Here is a 15,287-nt window from a genome sequence, read left to right as displayed (position 1 = left end):
ATGTTACTTCTTTGCCAGTGCGATTTTTTTGTCTATTAAACCCTTTTTGCTACAGAGACCTTGTTTGGTGTCTACACTTGTGGGATCCCACCTTTATTTCGGCTTGCCCGAAACGTGACAGTAGGCGGGGGACACCCTGAACCGGTTGTAGCTGGAATCGAGCCCGGTATCTCTGCACTGTGAGGTCGACACACTAACCACTGGCCTCCCGAGCCACCCCTAAATGAGCTACTTAGTCGTATATTAAGTCCCACAATATTTTTTCCATTTAATATAAACATTTATTTTACCCAATATTTGTTTTAATAATAATTCTACATCCAAAAAATTCACAAGCAAAAACATGTATTCAAGAATAATTTTTGTCACTGACATCTTCATCCTCCCTCTGACTTCCTGTCTCCATCCATACATCAGCCCACCTGGAGGGGTTACTTCAGTTCAGTGGGCGTGGCTTGCTGACCGTGACGCAGCGTTGCCCCATTTCAGTGACGTACCACCCCTTGCGCACGCCCCAGCCTTTTTACTCCATACAAATAAACGCTTCCAAACATCAAATGGTGCTTATTGTACATAACTTCAAACACGTCAATTTCACTCACTATGTATTTGATATCGAGAAAATAAGATGTATGGCCCAGCCTTGACTCCCCCCCCCCCCCCACACACACACACGCTAACACACCACTCCTCCCGCCCCTCTCCCCCTAATCTCCATAGTGCCGGTGCCTCCTTGCGGCAAGCAAGCCAGCATCCACTTCAGTCCACGGCCGCCGAACCCGGGACCCCCCCCCGCGTCCACATGAGACAGACATGCTCGCCTTCGTGCTGGTGTCCGGCTCGCTGTGGATCATTTTGGGTGAGTATTATCATCACCATCCTTTTGAATCATCAGAATTTGTCCTCCCCCCAGGTTCACCTTCATGTTTTTTTTTAGGGGTGGGGGCGCAAGATGACGCACGAGGCCGGCTGCCTTGCGTCATTCATTGCCTTTATTGTGCACTTAATTCATGTATTGTTCCTATATTTCGAACTAAAAGGACCAGAGTAATATAGGACGGATTTATGGTGAGATGCTAAGCTAACTGAGATGCTACTGGCATTGGGTGCATACGCCATGAAAGGCCAGTCGTGCTTATTTGCACGCAAAAAATGGATGGCTGCACCGTGGGGTGTGTGAAAATTGCACCAATTGGGTATTCGGCTCGTTTTAATGTCGTCCGCCATGCCTCATCGAGATGGAGGTGCTGGGGTGGAGAGGGGGGGGGGGTCGATTATGACGTGGGGGTCCAAGCTGATTGGACGACAGTGCGGGAGCTGTCCACGCGAGAGGTGCTGCTGGAAAAACAGGGGGAGGGGGAAAAGGTAAGAGAGGAAGGGGGCACTTTATTAGGGACCCGCACAGCACTTGGGACGTTTGGATCACTGCTCAAAATATTCGGAAGAGCGACTTGTTGTGAAAGTATTACTCTATGTATGTGTGCTTTCTTGTATTTCTTGTATCTGACTTGTCTTTTTTACGTTTTTCTTATTTTTTTATAGATATTGTTTATTTTCTTATAGATTTGAATTGTGTTATATTAGGTGTGTCTGAATATATTTGAGAATATTGTCCCACCCCCAAAAACATACAGCCAATTTATATATTGTCAAAGTTTGTCAAAAATATTTTTGCATTTTATTAAATCATTGTTTGTTTCTGTGTAGCTACTTTGAGTATCACAATTCTAAAAAAATAGTAATCACATAATCTAGGAAAAATGCGCCTTTTGCAGTTAAAAAAAGATACACCCATCCTTAAAATTACACGATACCTGTCACTGTATCCCGTCCCATGACCTGGTTGCTGTGGTGTGTTGTTAAAAATTCATGCTACTCTGCGCGTCACTGTACTCCTTTACATTTCAATTAAATACTGTATGTCCTACTGCTGTTGAAAACACAACCCCCCCCCCCCAAAAAAACTGGTCATATTCTCCGTTATTTGCTGAAAAACTTTGAACTGGGAAGTACGTTGAAGTGAGAGGCGGAGCTTCATATTGTCATGCCATATCCTTGTCAATGCTTACATATAATGAGAAACGGCATTGATGAACAAATGGAATCGATTTTACGGTCGTGATAAATCTGGAATCCGCTGTTTTTTTTTCATACACATGGAGCAGCAACACATTCAAAAATGCATCCAAAAAGTTTTTCCTTCTTCTCCCCACAAAAAGGGCTTGAAATATCTTGCAGTGTGAGCGCCTCTGCTCGTAAGTGCTTCCTCAGCATTTAAGACCTCATGGCGGAGTGGAACATAATGGCTGCCAGGTAAATAAACGCTGAATCAGGCTTGTTCTTCTGCGTTGTGTTTGAGATAATCATAAAAAAATTACTTTGATCACAATGTATTATTATTTTTTTTTTAAACAAATTTGGGAGTCATCTATCTGTAGCAACCATAACAGTAATGTAATTATATTTATTTATTTTTTTTCACTGCATTGACTACACACCACAGCAGTGCAATCGAGAAGGACGCGACCTCTGAATGCATGGGCACATGGCGATTACAGGAAATGATGCGTCCACTATTGATGATGTCACACTGTGCTTTTTAAAGCCTGACATCTGTTCACAACGCTGTCAAGTGGCGATAAAGCGAGCTGAAGAGTGACGGAAAGAGAGAGAGAGAGATCTAGGTTAGAAGCGTCCATCCCGTCTCAGCTCTAATAGGCTTTGACATCCTCAAGCTGGATGCTAATCGCAGGCAACAGACTTTCAATGGCCTGATGGGGCGGACCTTTCAGGACCTCGGCCCATGGTGCTTTCGGGACCTTGACAAAGAGGCCCGTAAGAAGTCCAAAAATTGACATTCTTTTTAAGCCTCTCATTGAGTCAGTAAAGAACAATTTGATGGCTACCAAGTAGTCCCTGAATGCAACCGAGTGCAACTCAAAAAATGTGCTTTCACCTCTTCATTAGGAACTATTTAGAATATTTCCAAGAGATCACCAAAGTTGTATTGGTGCCGTGGCACCAGCTGTAGCAACAAACCTTCTGGGCCATGTTCAAGAACTCCGCAACCTCTGCGTCTCCCCGCAGGGAGCGAGTGGAGTTACTACAGGACACTTAGTTTGATATTTCACATATGCAAAACAGCTGAGTAAACCTCCAATAACCACGACGCACTCTTTTGTTGGACCTTGAATGCAACATGATGCTGCTTGTGAGAAACATTGAACGCAACACCATGCCCGGACGTTAAAAACACCAACGCAACACGATCCTTCATGGTCAGCACTGAAATTCAACGCGTCAACAAAAAAAAAATGTGTATTGTTTCGTCAGCGGTTTCACTTTCTTGGGAGGATTTACTAAGTGAGGCTTCAGAACACGCCAAGTGAAAGATCATTGTCATCACGAATTGTTGGGTGTCACTATCGTGTTAGTTTGTGTGTGCGTAGGCGTGTGTTTGTGTGTGTGCGCACAGTCATGCTAGTAGATTGCGGATCACATCTATATTTAGATTTGTTCGCCAACTTTCTACCCAACCCTTTGACTGTCGCTGTTTGCCAAGGCTGATGAATCCTGTCGGCCTTTGTCGTCAGCGACATTGAATGCATCGCAGTGACTCTTTCTTGGAGTTGATTGCAGCACACCTCTGCTTCCTTGGACACTGAACGCAACACGCTGCAACCAAGTAAACCTTGAACGCAATCATCCATCCATTCTCCGAGCCCCTTATCCTGACAAAGATTTTTCTTAGACCCTGAACGCAACATAATGCTGCTCTTTTGATGACACAGCGATTCTCAGATGGACATTTAACCCGACACGGCTCTTTTGGCGCTTTCCACGATGGTGCTCACAAAACATTGCCGCCGTTTTATTTGAGAGTGAAGGCAACACAACTCAACATAATTTCCCGCAGCCTCGGTGGACATTGAACGCATCGTAGTGCTGCACGGTGGCGCTGAGGATTTTTACCCGTGGTCCCACAGAGCTGAGTTCGACGCTGATGGAGAAGATGCAAGCCCAGGAGATGCTGAGCGGCCTGAGGGTGCCAGACATGGGCGAGCTGGGCCACTTCTTCAGCTCGCTGCCGACCTCCACGCTGGTGGGCATCGGCGCCCTCACCGCTGTGTTGGCCTACTGGCTGGCCACCAGGCCCCGCCCCATTAAACCACCATGCAGCCTCCTGCATCAGTCCGAGGAGGTGCCGGTAAGACTACGCAGAATTATGGTTGAAAGTAATTACAGATATGGAAAGCACCGGGCGGGAGTTTTAATTAGCTGTGAGATTTGATGTGTCATGCATTTACACGAGCTGTCTTTGGTGTGTCTTTCAATGAAGCGTGAAGATGGGGGTCGCAGGTCCATGATGGGTGACAGTTCCAAGCTGCTCAGTCATTACCACGACGACGCTAGGACAATGTACGAGGTCTTCCAGCGAGGCCTCCATATATCAGGTAGACGAGGATGGCGGCGTTCAGTCAAAGCGACCGAGGTCGCAAATGCATGCAAGGTTTGGTTGCCGTGGTGACGACTGTCATCTCCTTCCTTGTAGGTGACGGGCCTTGCCTGGGCTCGCGACTTCCCAACCAGCCTTACAAATGGATGTCCTACAAAGAGGTGAAATGATGAAAGTGAAAGTCCGATATTTTGATTTTGAAGCAGAGATTTTGCTCTGGACATTTGATTTTGTCAAATTTTACATTTTTTTTCACACAAAAAAAATGTCCCTGCATCATTCGAAATTTGGCACGTGTCTCAATTAGGAATACCGTTGCACTTGAGGTTTCCCTAAGATAAGTCACATGACTTCCAGTTAGAGCTCGTTGCATCATTGCATCAGGGTGTGTCGTCTGATAACAACACCGTACTGTCATTGTGTTGTTGCGCTCCCGCAGGTCACGTCCCGGGCCGAGCATCTGGGATCGGGCCTGCTACACCAGGGCTGCAAGGCCAGTCCGGACCAGTTCATTGGAGTCTTTGCTCAGAACCGGCCCGAGGTTATCCTCCCCTTCCCACTAAGCCATAAAGCCCTAAAACACGTCATCAACGTTGCGGATCATGAATACAACCGAATAGCTTTATTGGCAATGTAACATGTGTCATGACATTTCTTGTGCCCACCACAAAGGAATCAACTAAAGATAATGCTTAAAAAATAGTCCACAGAAAACACAACAGACATAAAATGGTGGCTTAAAGGGGGTAAATACACTTCCATTAACATGGTAGTATTTGTCGTCAGGTTGGCAAGCAATTTTAGTGAAGTTTGATATCAAGTGTGCATATGTCAACAAATGAAACACTTAGCAATGATATTTCATGCTAACGAACCAAAACGCTACCAAAAACTGAAAACAGCCATGTAATCATTTGCCCCCCTATTGTGATCTGCACGCAATGTTTCATTGAAATGAGTTCATGTCATCAAATGTTGTCACATTTGTAATTGTCAAACTTGTCATCCATCACGTTTGACTGGTCTGCTAGGCTAAACAAACAGCGAATAGCGTGAGAGGCATTTTGTCAAACTTGATTGTTATCAGTCAAGTTTGACCCGAGTTAGCTCCTGAGAACAAATGGAACACTTAGCAAGCAGCCTCTTTATTCCACTTAATTATACTCGGTAACTAATGTAAGCTAATGTAAACAATGACTTGTTAGCAAGTTTGCATGTTAGCTCTATTTCCCTTGAGAGATTATAATTAGTACAATAATAATAATAAAATTGATTACAAATGTTAACATTCACTAACTGAACAATCAGGTCCCACTTTGTTATAATCCATCAAGTAAACAAAAGTAAGCCAGTAAATGTAGTGGTTTATTCTTAATAAGGTAACGTCAACAACTTGTTTTGGTACGTTGTCATTTGTCCGAAAACAAAATGAAGTCTTTCACTGCATTCATTTTGTATTGCAGTGGATCATCTCAGAGCTCGCATGCTACACGTACTCCATGGTGGTGGTGCCCCTCTACGACACGCTGGGTCCGGATGCCATACGCTTCATCATAAACACGGGTAAGCAAAATGGACGTGCACGTTACGACTGACTGACAAAAACAATTACAAATCTGGGATGCACTGGTGGCAAGATTCCGGATGAGGTATGCATCGATATGGTTTTGCTGCCAAGTGATTTTTTTTGATTGTGAGATGTCTGGCGGGAAAGTGGTTAAGATTGCACGATTGTCTGTGTCTAACGTGTTGTCTTGTATTATTTTGTCATTTTACGTTAACTTTTCTTTTGATTGCGGCGCGGGCACCCGCAGCGGCTCCTCTTGTTCTATGTTGTCTTGAGAGGGAAGAAATTTCATCTGACATTTGACAATAAAGTTGTACTTGACTTGACTTGATTTTCACAATTTAAAAAAAAAAGAAAGTTTTTTTACAAATCGTTATCAATTGAGCACCTGTTGAAAATATCTGAGTGGTACGCTGGTGTGCGATTTGTGTCCCCGCAGCCGACATCTCCACGGTTATCTGTGACAAGTTGGACAAGGCGCAAGTGCTGCTAGCTAACGTGGAGCGCGCGGAGACGCCGGCCCTGCGCCGCATCATCCTGATGGACGCCCTGGACGCCGCCCTGGTGGGGCGCGGACTCGGCTGCGGCGTGCACGTGCAGGCCATGGAGGAAGTGGAGGTAGCACACACACGACTGCCACGCTTTGCAAACGTTAGCGTTTGTCAGGCCGAATAGTTTCCGGTGGAAATTGTGTGACGTGAGATCAGGTCAATATGCACTCATTTGGTGGAAGTAGGACAGAATTAGCCGCGATAAGCATTTGTCAGAGCTCAACTCATTTTCTGCACAGCAGGACCTGCAGGTTGCGAGTTTGTCGGCTGAAGAACAATGACAGTTGACAGTCTAAGAAGCGTGACAAAAAAAATCAAAAACAATCACATCCTACATCATAGCATTTTTTTTGCTATTGTAACATCAGCGTCATTTAAACACAACAAACTGGTTTGTGACCTCTGCGCGCGTGTTTGCGTGAAACGATAACAAGAGAAAACACCGTTTTAAAACCAACACTTGCTTGTCTGTCCCTAAGGCGCTGGGCAGAGATCACCATCGAAAACCTTTAGTAAGTATGAATAACTGGGCGCGTTTGATCTCGCCAACCACGTTATGAGGTACATCTAATGAGTTACGATACAAGAAGAGAACCCAGGTTTTTGTCTCACAATTTATTTATTTACTTTTATTTTTATTTATTATATTTATTTTACTTTTAACAACTTTAAAAAAAAATTTTTGCATGACAACTTTGATTTTTATTACATTTGTATTTAATTTTTTTAATTAGCATTTATTTGATCATTTTTGACTTATTTTATTTTTATGCATGTCTGTTGTAATATCATTTAATTTTAATGAAACATTCAGATTGTTTTTTCATTTTGCTTTTTGTCCAAATGTTGACAAAACATTCATTCACCGCCCCCCCCCCCCAACTTGTGTATTGCTGTGCACAAAGAAGTGTCTCATTTTCTATTATTATAATGCCACGTTAGTGATCAAATCACGAATATGAAACAATGCCGTCACTGTTTTGTTTTGTTTTTTTTCCCCTGCATAGCCGCCCTCACCGCAAGACCTTTCTATCGTGTGCTTCACCAGTGGAACCACAGGTGATCCAAAAACACCACAACCCATTCACAAACCGTCACTCAGAAATATTCCAAATAATAATTGGAAAAATTCCAGCAGAAATTTGAAGTGTGCCTGCAAGTCTGGAACACGGATTCGTGCATTTTTTAAAAATTCATTTGATTTATTTTGTGAATGTGCACAACACAAGGAAAAGACACCGATTACATAAGCTATAAATTAATAACAGAAAATATACGGATGTGTATACACATGCATGAATACGATTTTCATACAGAGGCTGTCGTGAGCTTGCAGGGGTTCCTAATAAAGTGGCCCGCCCTATCTTGACCTTTCCCTGCTTATCTCTCCCGCTCAGGAAACCCCAAAGGGGTGATGCTCACCCACGGGAACGTGGTGGCCGACTTCTCGGGCTTCCTTAAAGTGACCGATGTGAGTCAACAGCATTTATTTCACTCTTTCAACTCTTCTTAAGACATTCCCCCCCCCCCCCCCCCCCCCGCATCCTGTTTTTCTTCTTCTTTTTAGAAAGTGATTTTCCCCAACCGGGACGATTGCCTCATTTCGTTCCTGCCGCTGGCTCACATGTTCGAGAGGCTCATCGAGGTAAGGAGTCTTCCTATGTGTGGTCTACCTCACACACACGGTGTTATCGCGCCCCCGCCTCACACATACTGTACTTCCGCCCAGCGAGCGTGGGTTGAAGGAAGTCCATATATGGTCACTTGCCACATGTTTGGCTCAGGCCTGAGGAACAAAAATGCTGCTCTCAGTTTATTTGTGTGTGTGTGTGTGTGTGTGTGTGTTTTCCATCTTTCTTTCACAATCACAACACAATTGTGGAAACCAAATCTATTTTTAAAAAATGATTCTTTCATGACTACAATCAAAAACATGTATTCCCAAAGTGTGTATTGAAATCATTTTTTACATAGTGAGGCTAGCAAGCTAACATGTTAGAAAGTGTACATGCAGTGGGATAAATAACATTTTTACTTGATCAAATTTACAAATTGCAATTTTTATAGGGACGGGGGGGTCATACCACAATGGGCTATTGAAAAAGAGTGACATTCACAAGCGCCACCATGCTAACTGTCATGTTTTGTTTCCCAGTCGGTGGTGTACTGCCACGGCGGGCGCATCGGCTTCTACCAGGGCGACATCCGCTTGCTGCCCGATGACATGAAGGCCTTGCGGCCCACCATTTTCCCCGTGGTGCCCCGCCTGCTCAACCGGATGTACGACAAGGTGCGTTGAGGAGGTTCCGTGCTGTTCAACCAGGGATTTAAAAAAAAAAAAAAAGTTTTAGTTAAAAAAATAAAATTCTGGTCTGCAGATCTTCAGCCAGGCCAACAGCCCTCTGAAGCGCTGGCTCCTCAACTTTGCCGCCAAGAGAAAAGGCGCCGAGGTTAGCAGCGGCATCATCCGCAGCGACAGCGTCTGGGACAAAATCTTCTTCAGTAAGATTCAGGTAACACTCAACTAAATAAATAAAAATCGCAGACTTAAAAAAAAAAAGTTGCAAAATGCCTTTCATCTCTGCAAACGTCAACAAGCACAAAGATAAGAACACTATGATGATGAATGGTGACAGAACTTGACTCTGTCTGTGTTGCAGGCCAGCCTGGGTGGGAGACTGAGGATGATCATAACAGGAGCAGCTCCCACATCGCCCGCTGTGTTGGGGTTCCTCCGAGCAGCTTTAGGATGTCAGGTTATAGCCCACTCCGCACCCCCCCTGATTTAGGCCTTCTGTCCCTGACCTTCCACCATGAGTTAGAACCTGTTCCACGGTCCATTTTATAGCATTGTTTCCGCAGTGCATGTGTAAAAAGAAGGCCGGCAAATACACAACAACTCTCCCCTGTAGGTGTACGAGGCGTACGGGCAGACGGAGTGCACGGCCGGCTGCACCTTCACCACGCCCGGCGACTGGACACCAGGTGCGCGCTCTTCGCGTATGCAACGGCTCACGATCCTTAGCCAAGGTCCAATAGGTTGGAAAAGCGCGCTAAAAGATTCGAATCGGCGCTGACGACATTATCAAACAAGTGCTGGATTGAGGTCGGTCGCAGCCGCCACCGAAGAACGGAAAGAGGGGTTTGGCCACTTTACACAGTCAACATGTCAAGGGTTGACGAAAACATTTTTTTTACGAATTCATCCGTAAGAGTGGTCACAGACAAGGAGTGTAATGACAATAAACATGGGAATGATTTTCATTACAATAAGTAAAGCATTCTATTTATTGCGAATTGATATATACAAGTATAGATTTATTAGAGCCTGATTATTGGCATAATTTCTTAAAATATTGTCATATTTTTGGGTGCGTTGGGATGCACTCTGCCATGTAAGCGTCAATGTTGTGACTTCACGGAAATGCTCTTGAGTTTGGTAGCAAAAAGTAGCCCAGCAGTACCCCCTGCTGGACAGTACTGGTATTACAGTAACAGTTGCCGTATGAAAACAAAAGATGCAGTGTGTGATAAAATGAGACTAATTTCGTCACATACTGTACTTGAATTTAAATAGTGCTTCTTTGTTGTTTTTGTAACTCTTTTTTTGTGTTTGTTATGGCGTTTAGGTCACGTCGGCGCGCCGCTGCCGTGCAACCTCATCAAACTGGTGGATGTTCCCGAGAAGAACTACTTTGCCGCCAAAGGGGAGGGCGAGGTGAGGGTCGTCGAAAAGAATTTTGAGGCTGACGAACCAAATGTTTTCATTAAGGTGTAACAGACGTTCGTAAATTTAAAGTTTCTTTGGCAAGATCTTCAGAAAGCTTAACATCCCAAAAAGTACAAAGAAATTCCCTTTTTCCCAATGCTCAGGTTTGCGTGAAGGGACCAAACGTGTTTAAGGGCTACCTCAAAGACCCCGAGAGGACCGCAGAGACGCTGGATCCGGACGGCTGGCTCCACACCGGCGACATCGGCAAATGGCTGCCCGTACGCCTGCCCCACATTTTAAACCGTCTCGATCGATTGCTAGCCGATTGATTACTCTTGGCCTGATTGCAGAACGGCACGCTGAAGATCGTGGACAGGAAGAAGCACATCTTCAAGCTGGCGCAGGGCGAGTACATCTCGCCCGAGAAGATCGAGAACATCTACATACGGAGCGAGCCCGTGGCCCAGCTTTACGTGCACGGAGACAGCCTACAGGTCACTTTACCACTTGAGATCTTACAGTCCCCTCCAAAAATGTCAAGTCCTTTTTTTTTTTGTCTACTGAAGACATGTTTCGGATCCTTATTTTCAATAATGACACATTTATGCTCCTTGTGTGCAGTCCTGCCTTGTGGGGATTATCGTGCCCGACCCAGAGGTCATGCCCACCTGGGCCAAGAAGAAAGGGATCTTAGGCACCTACAAGGACCTGTGTAAAAACACAGTAGGTGGCGTTAGTGTAGACAAATGGCAAGGTGGCATTTTTTGAAGGACCTCAAAAATGACAATTCCTGTGTTGATAGGAACTTAAAAAGGCCATCCTTGAGGATCTGGTGCGTTTGGGCAAGGCCAGCTCTCTGCATTCCTTTGAGCAGGTGAATAAAGATGATTTCACGCTGTATAGGGTGTGTCTCTACATGTATTTTCTACTCGACTGTCTTGAACCAGGTGAAGAACATCTACATCCACAGCGAGATGTTCTCCATCCAGAATGGCCTGCTGACGCCCACGCTGAAGGCCAAGCGGCCTGAGCTGAGGGAGTTCTTCAAGGAGAAGATCGATCAGCTCTATAGCACCATTTCCATGTGAGGGTAGACCTCCAAAACAACAACATTGCGCACTGGCGAACAAGCAGCAAAAAAACCCAACAAAAAAACCCCGTCACCCTTCACCCATCCAGATCGACCTCGACATGCAGTAGTTTCATTTAAATATCCAAGACATGGACTTTTTTTTTGTCTGTTCACTCAACCTCCTGCCTTAGCAGTAATGGTGGCCATTTTGAGGCGTACACCTACCACTCTTCTCTTTCTCATTGTTTTTTTTCTTTTTTTTTTGAAAGGCAAAACAGGACTTGGGGCAGTGCATGCAGTTGCCCCCTGGTGAAACTACAAAGCAACCTTTCACTTTTAATTAACCAGCCACTTGTTTTTAATTTTTTTTTTAAATCACACACGAATAATGTAGAAACTTTTCAAGATTGATTCTTGTCTCAAAGTGTAAAAATGAATGATGTATGTACATACATGAGGACAGCTTCGCTTTAGATGTAAGCTTATTTATTGACGACTCGAGTCAGCGGTTTAAATTGGATTTTTATTACTTTTATTCTTTTAATTGCCTCTGTGTAGTCGGACAAATTGGACGTATTTATTATTTTTCTCTGCAGTCGAATCAGCAGCATATCCTTGTAATTAAAACAATGATGACAATGACTAGGGGCAGGAGGGGGACCGGGTTCATGAAATAAAAGAACATTCTGGAATGGTTTTAAACCACTGTCTCACTTGTTTTCTCATGAACGGATGAAAATGGGTAATATATAGTTACAGGTTATGAACTAAATCTCAACTCAGAATATACCATTATTATTATTGATGAGTGATAATTAAAAGCAATTATATATAAATCAAATACATAATATTATACTAATGTATAATAATTGTATACTGTGGTAGATATAAAATGAATGTTAAATATATACATTATATTTGCATTAAAAAGCTATATTACATATATTATTATTAGCATTATTATTGTCAAAAACAAATACTCTAAATATTGCGATAATACACAAACATAAATACGACATAATCAATATATTCATGTCGCGGTATTGACAATCGTTGCATGTTACACTAGCGCGATTCGGTTGGTGTTCCAAATCCACTTCCGGCACGGGTTTACAAAGTAATACCTAATTGACAGGCCAGTTAAGGACAAGAAACGTATTGAATATTAGCACACCCACCCCACCCACACATACTTTTTTTTATTAATAACTGTATATGTTTATTATACGTGTTTTTTGGGGGGTTCTCAGCTACGCCGAGTCATGACTCCTACCGTCAGGAGGTTGACGTTAGCCATGAGTTGAGCTCAGCTAGCACCAACTTGACCGTTTAATTCAACGTGTCAGCTCATTATTTATTTGCTTCACAAAATGTTTAAAACGAGGCCCAGTTGTAAGGCAGACACGCCTTTAAAGGTACCTCAGAGACGGCGACATGGTAAGAAAAGCTCTGTCGCAAATTATACGACGAAATATCACCTGTAAATAAAATACATGTAATTGACCCCAAGCTAGGGCAAGTCGGCCATTTAAAATTTACGAAAAAATACCAGAACATGAGCCTGAAGGTAGCACCAGTGAAGGAAGTGGAAACGTACGGGTGAGTAATATGATTACGTTCGTATTAAATTTGTTGTCCTTTTTGTACCTATTCCATTTTTGTTGACCTAAAATTGGAACGATAGTAACTTTTACCCCACCCCTAACAAGTACTACACACGTTTGTATCATTGACGTTAAATCCTAAAATATAATCAGGTTCAGGGATGCATTTTGGACTCCATTTTGTACCTTTTCAGAAGGGTAAAAATGTAAAACTATGTCTTTCAGGCTCCATTTTCGACCGTTTTGCATCCAAAACAGTACCCGTATGTTCAATGAACTCTATTTTGAACCCCAACTAAAGAATTTTCCATATGTAAAAACAATAATTTTGATGACAAAATGCATGTGTTGGGCGGCTGTCTTGTTCGGTCTTGACAGGGGATTGATATGTTGTCTTTTTATCTCTGCAGACCAGCATTAGCCCTTTGCAATGCAAATCCCACTTTCAGCCAACCTCCACCAACAACGTCTGCCCTATTTCGCCCTCATCAGCAGCAGCTGAGAGGGTTGACCATTTCGCTTCGGGTTGTGCCGGCTGTCAGGTGAGTCCTTCCTCATGTCAAACTGGGCAGACAACGACATCAGTTGAGACCTCAAAGGACTCCTCAGACGACAGCGACATCTGGGACTCCTCAACCTCCAGCAAAATTCTTTCCCCAGAGACCTTCAGACATGACAGTTATAGTAAGTCTGAAGTCGCCCAAGTGACAAACGAAAAATTGCTTTCGTTGATTTAATCTTCCCCACTTATCCGCAGCTAGTTCGTTTGATTTCTTCACCGAGGAAGCCGCCATCCCCGTGCTGTTGGGCATCCGGCACTCCCAGGTGAAGAACTCTACCTTGCTGGGCAGCAGCCACGCAGCGAGTATCCACAATTACCAGGCTCCCAATGTCTCGACTGTCCTCGGTGAGTAACGCTTGCTCGCAGGAGACCTACACCGAGGCTTAGGCGAGTACAACTACAGTGACTATACAACTATACCACCAGTCTAGGTCTGAATAACTCTGAAGAAGATGTTATATTAAGGCGGATTACAGCCAGGAAAGCAATGTGTCTTCAATTCAGGAAGCATCCATTGTAGGGATTTGAAAATGTTCTTGGGTTATATCATGCCATTCTTCTGTTTTCAGACGCCACCTCCATTTTGGTCAACACAAACGACCAGATAAGGTGATGTACCCGTCTCCCCTTTCCCCGATTCACAATTAATTCACTAACATGCTCTTCTCAAACATGGTATCTAATTTGGGCAGTGACCATGGATCAACTACAGATGCTCCTCAAATTCATTCTGGTAAATGATGGTCATCATATTAACAACGGTAATCCACTCAGTCATTCATTTTGTCATTTTGAGTGAGTTTTGTATCATTTCAGTGATCCGCTCTGCAGACGAATGCTTGAATAGGAAGTCACGGAAAGTAAGAATCTCAGGCCAACAAAATTGCAAATTTCCCCAGCGTGGGACATATAAAGGTTATCTTATCTTATAAAACAAATGTTGCTTTTGGGGTACTGTTCTAAAATGCGGTGAGGGGGGGGGGAATGCACATTGTCTCTTGTAAAAGCAGGAGCAATAATGCGTGTACGATTTCACAAATCAACTTTGTTCGCATGTCTTCAGTCTCCCGTCCCCAGGAAGCTCGTTTCGTACAGGAAGGTGCTGCGCTTCAAAACTCCTCTGGTTACCGTGCAGAAGATTACACCGATGCCGTGTGAGAAGGAGGATTCCAAAAGGGACGACAAGGTCATGTTTTTCCGCTTTAATTCCTCCTCCAACAGGAAGGAGTTCTTTCAGCAAGTCCGAGAACGGCATGCGGAACTCACAGGTCTATTCGTACAACCATCCGTGCCGTGATGCCAAATATCTCGTTGCACTCGGATTGGCCCATTTCGAAAGGCAGCTGTTGGTGGGTGTAAAAAAAAATACAAAAAAAAAAACAGAAGAAAGAAAAGAAAAAATAGCCACTAGAGGTCAGACATGCAACTTCCTAACAGGAGTTTCTTGTTGCTGTTCCACATGCGTTATGTATTTGAATGTACGTACTGTAGTTTAGTTCGGTTTTATTCATTCCGGGCCAGTGGTTACGTTCAAAGAATTTAAAGCTACCTTGATTGTCAGAAAATTGATCATGAATAAACAAATTAATTGTCTCTATATGTCTCCTTTTCGTTCGTTGTCACGAAAGCTCTTCTCTGGTGGATTTATGTTAATTTAAAAAAAAACGATGACACGTTTACGTGTCCGAGGAATCCCGACAAAACATCAACACTGGAGGTGGTGGGGGACACACAAAGATGGACCACGTGGTGCGCGGGCCAAG

At 43.7% G+C, this 15,287-nt stretch overlaps 2 protein-coding genes across 3 annotated transcripts; both read left to right on the top strand.

Annotated features, from left to right (window-relative positions):
- Positions 1-698: 698 nt before the first annotated feature.
- LOC127587952 (long-chain-fatty-acid--CoA ligase 6-like) lies at positions 699-12,060 on the top strand. 2 transcript variants are annotated; one of them, XM_052046428.1, is made up of 22 exons: positions 723-859; positions 2,239-2,313; positions 3,987-4,207; positions 4,340-4,454; positions 4,553-4,617; positions 4,896-4,997; positions 5,920-6,019; positions 6,463-6,641; positions 7,054-7,086; positions 7,582-7,633; positions 7,972-8,045; positions 8,142-8,219; positions 8,730-8,864; positions 8,953-9,087; positions 9,235-9,330; positions 9,487-9,559; positions 10,204-10,292; positions 10,448-10,564; positions 10,637-10,780; positions 10,908-11,009; positions 11,089-11,160; positions 11,234-12,060. In XM_052046428.1, the coding sequence occupies exons 3-22, from the start codon at positions 4,004-4,006 to the stop codon at positions 11,372-11,374; spliced, it is 2,106 nt and encodes a 701-aa protein (XP_051902388.1). In that variant the 5' UTR covers positions 723-859; positions 2,239-2,313; positions 3,987-4,003; the 3' UTR covers positions 11,375-12,060. The 2 variants fall into 2 exon arrangements, with proteins under 2 accessions (XP_051902387.1, XP_051902388.1); XM_052046427.1 differs by lacking the exon at positions 2,239-2,313 and having other exon boundaries at positions 699-859.
- Positions 12,061-13,301: 1,241 nt separating this feature from the next.
- LOC127588825 (uncharacterized) lies at positions 13,302-15,222 on the top strand. Its single transcript, XM_052047690.1, has 7 exons — positions 13,302-13,325; positions 13,373-13,646; positions 13,720-13,869; positions 14,094-14,133; positions 14,217-14,257; positions 14,341-14,384; positions 14,588-15,222. Exons 1-7 carry the CDS (start codon positions 13,302-13,304, stop codon positions 14,819-14,821), a joined length of 807 nt encoding a protein of 268 aa, XP_051903650.1. The 3' UTR covers positions 14,822-15,222.
- The last annotated feature ends 65 nt before the right edge of the window (positions 15,223-15,287 follow it).

This window comes from Hippocampus zosterae, chromosome 16 (genome assembly GCF_025434085.1).
Source record: "Hippocampus zosterae strain Florida chromosome 16, ASM2543408v3, whole genome shotgun sequence".
Lineage (NCBI taxonomy): Eukaryota > Metazoa > Chordata > Actinopteri > Syngnathiformes > Syngnathidae > Hippocampus > Hippocampus zosterae.
Note: the sequence above shows the minus strand (reverse complement) of the source record. Positions and strands in the feature narration are given on the sequence as shown.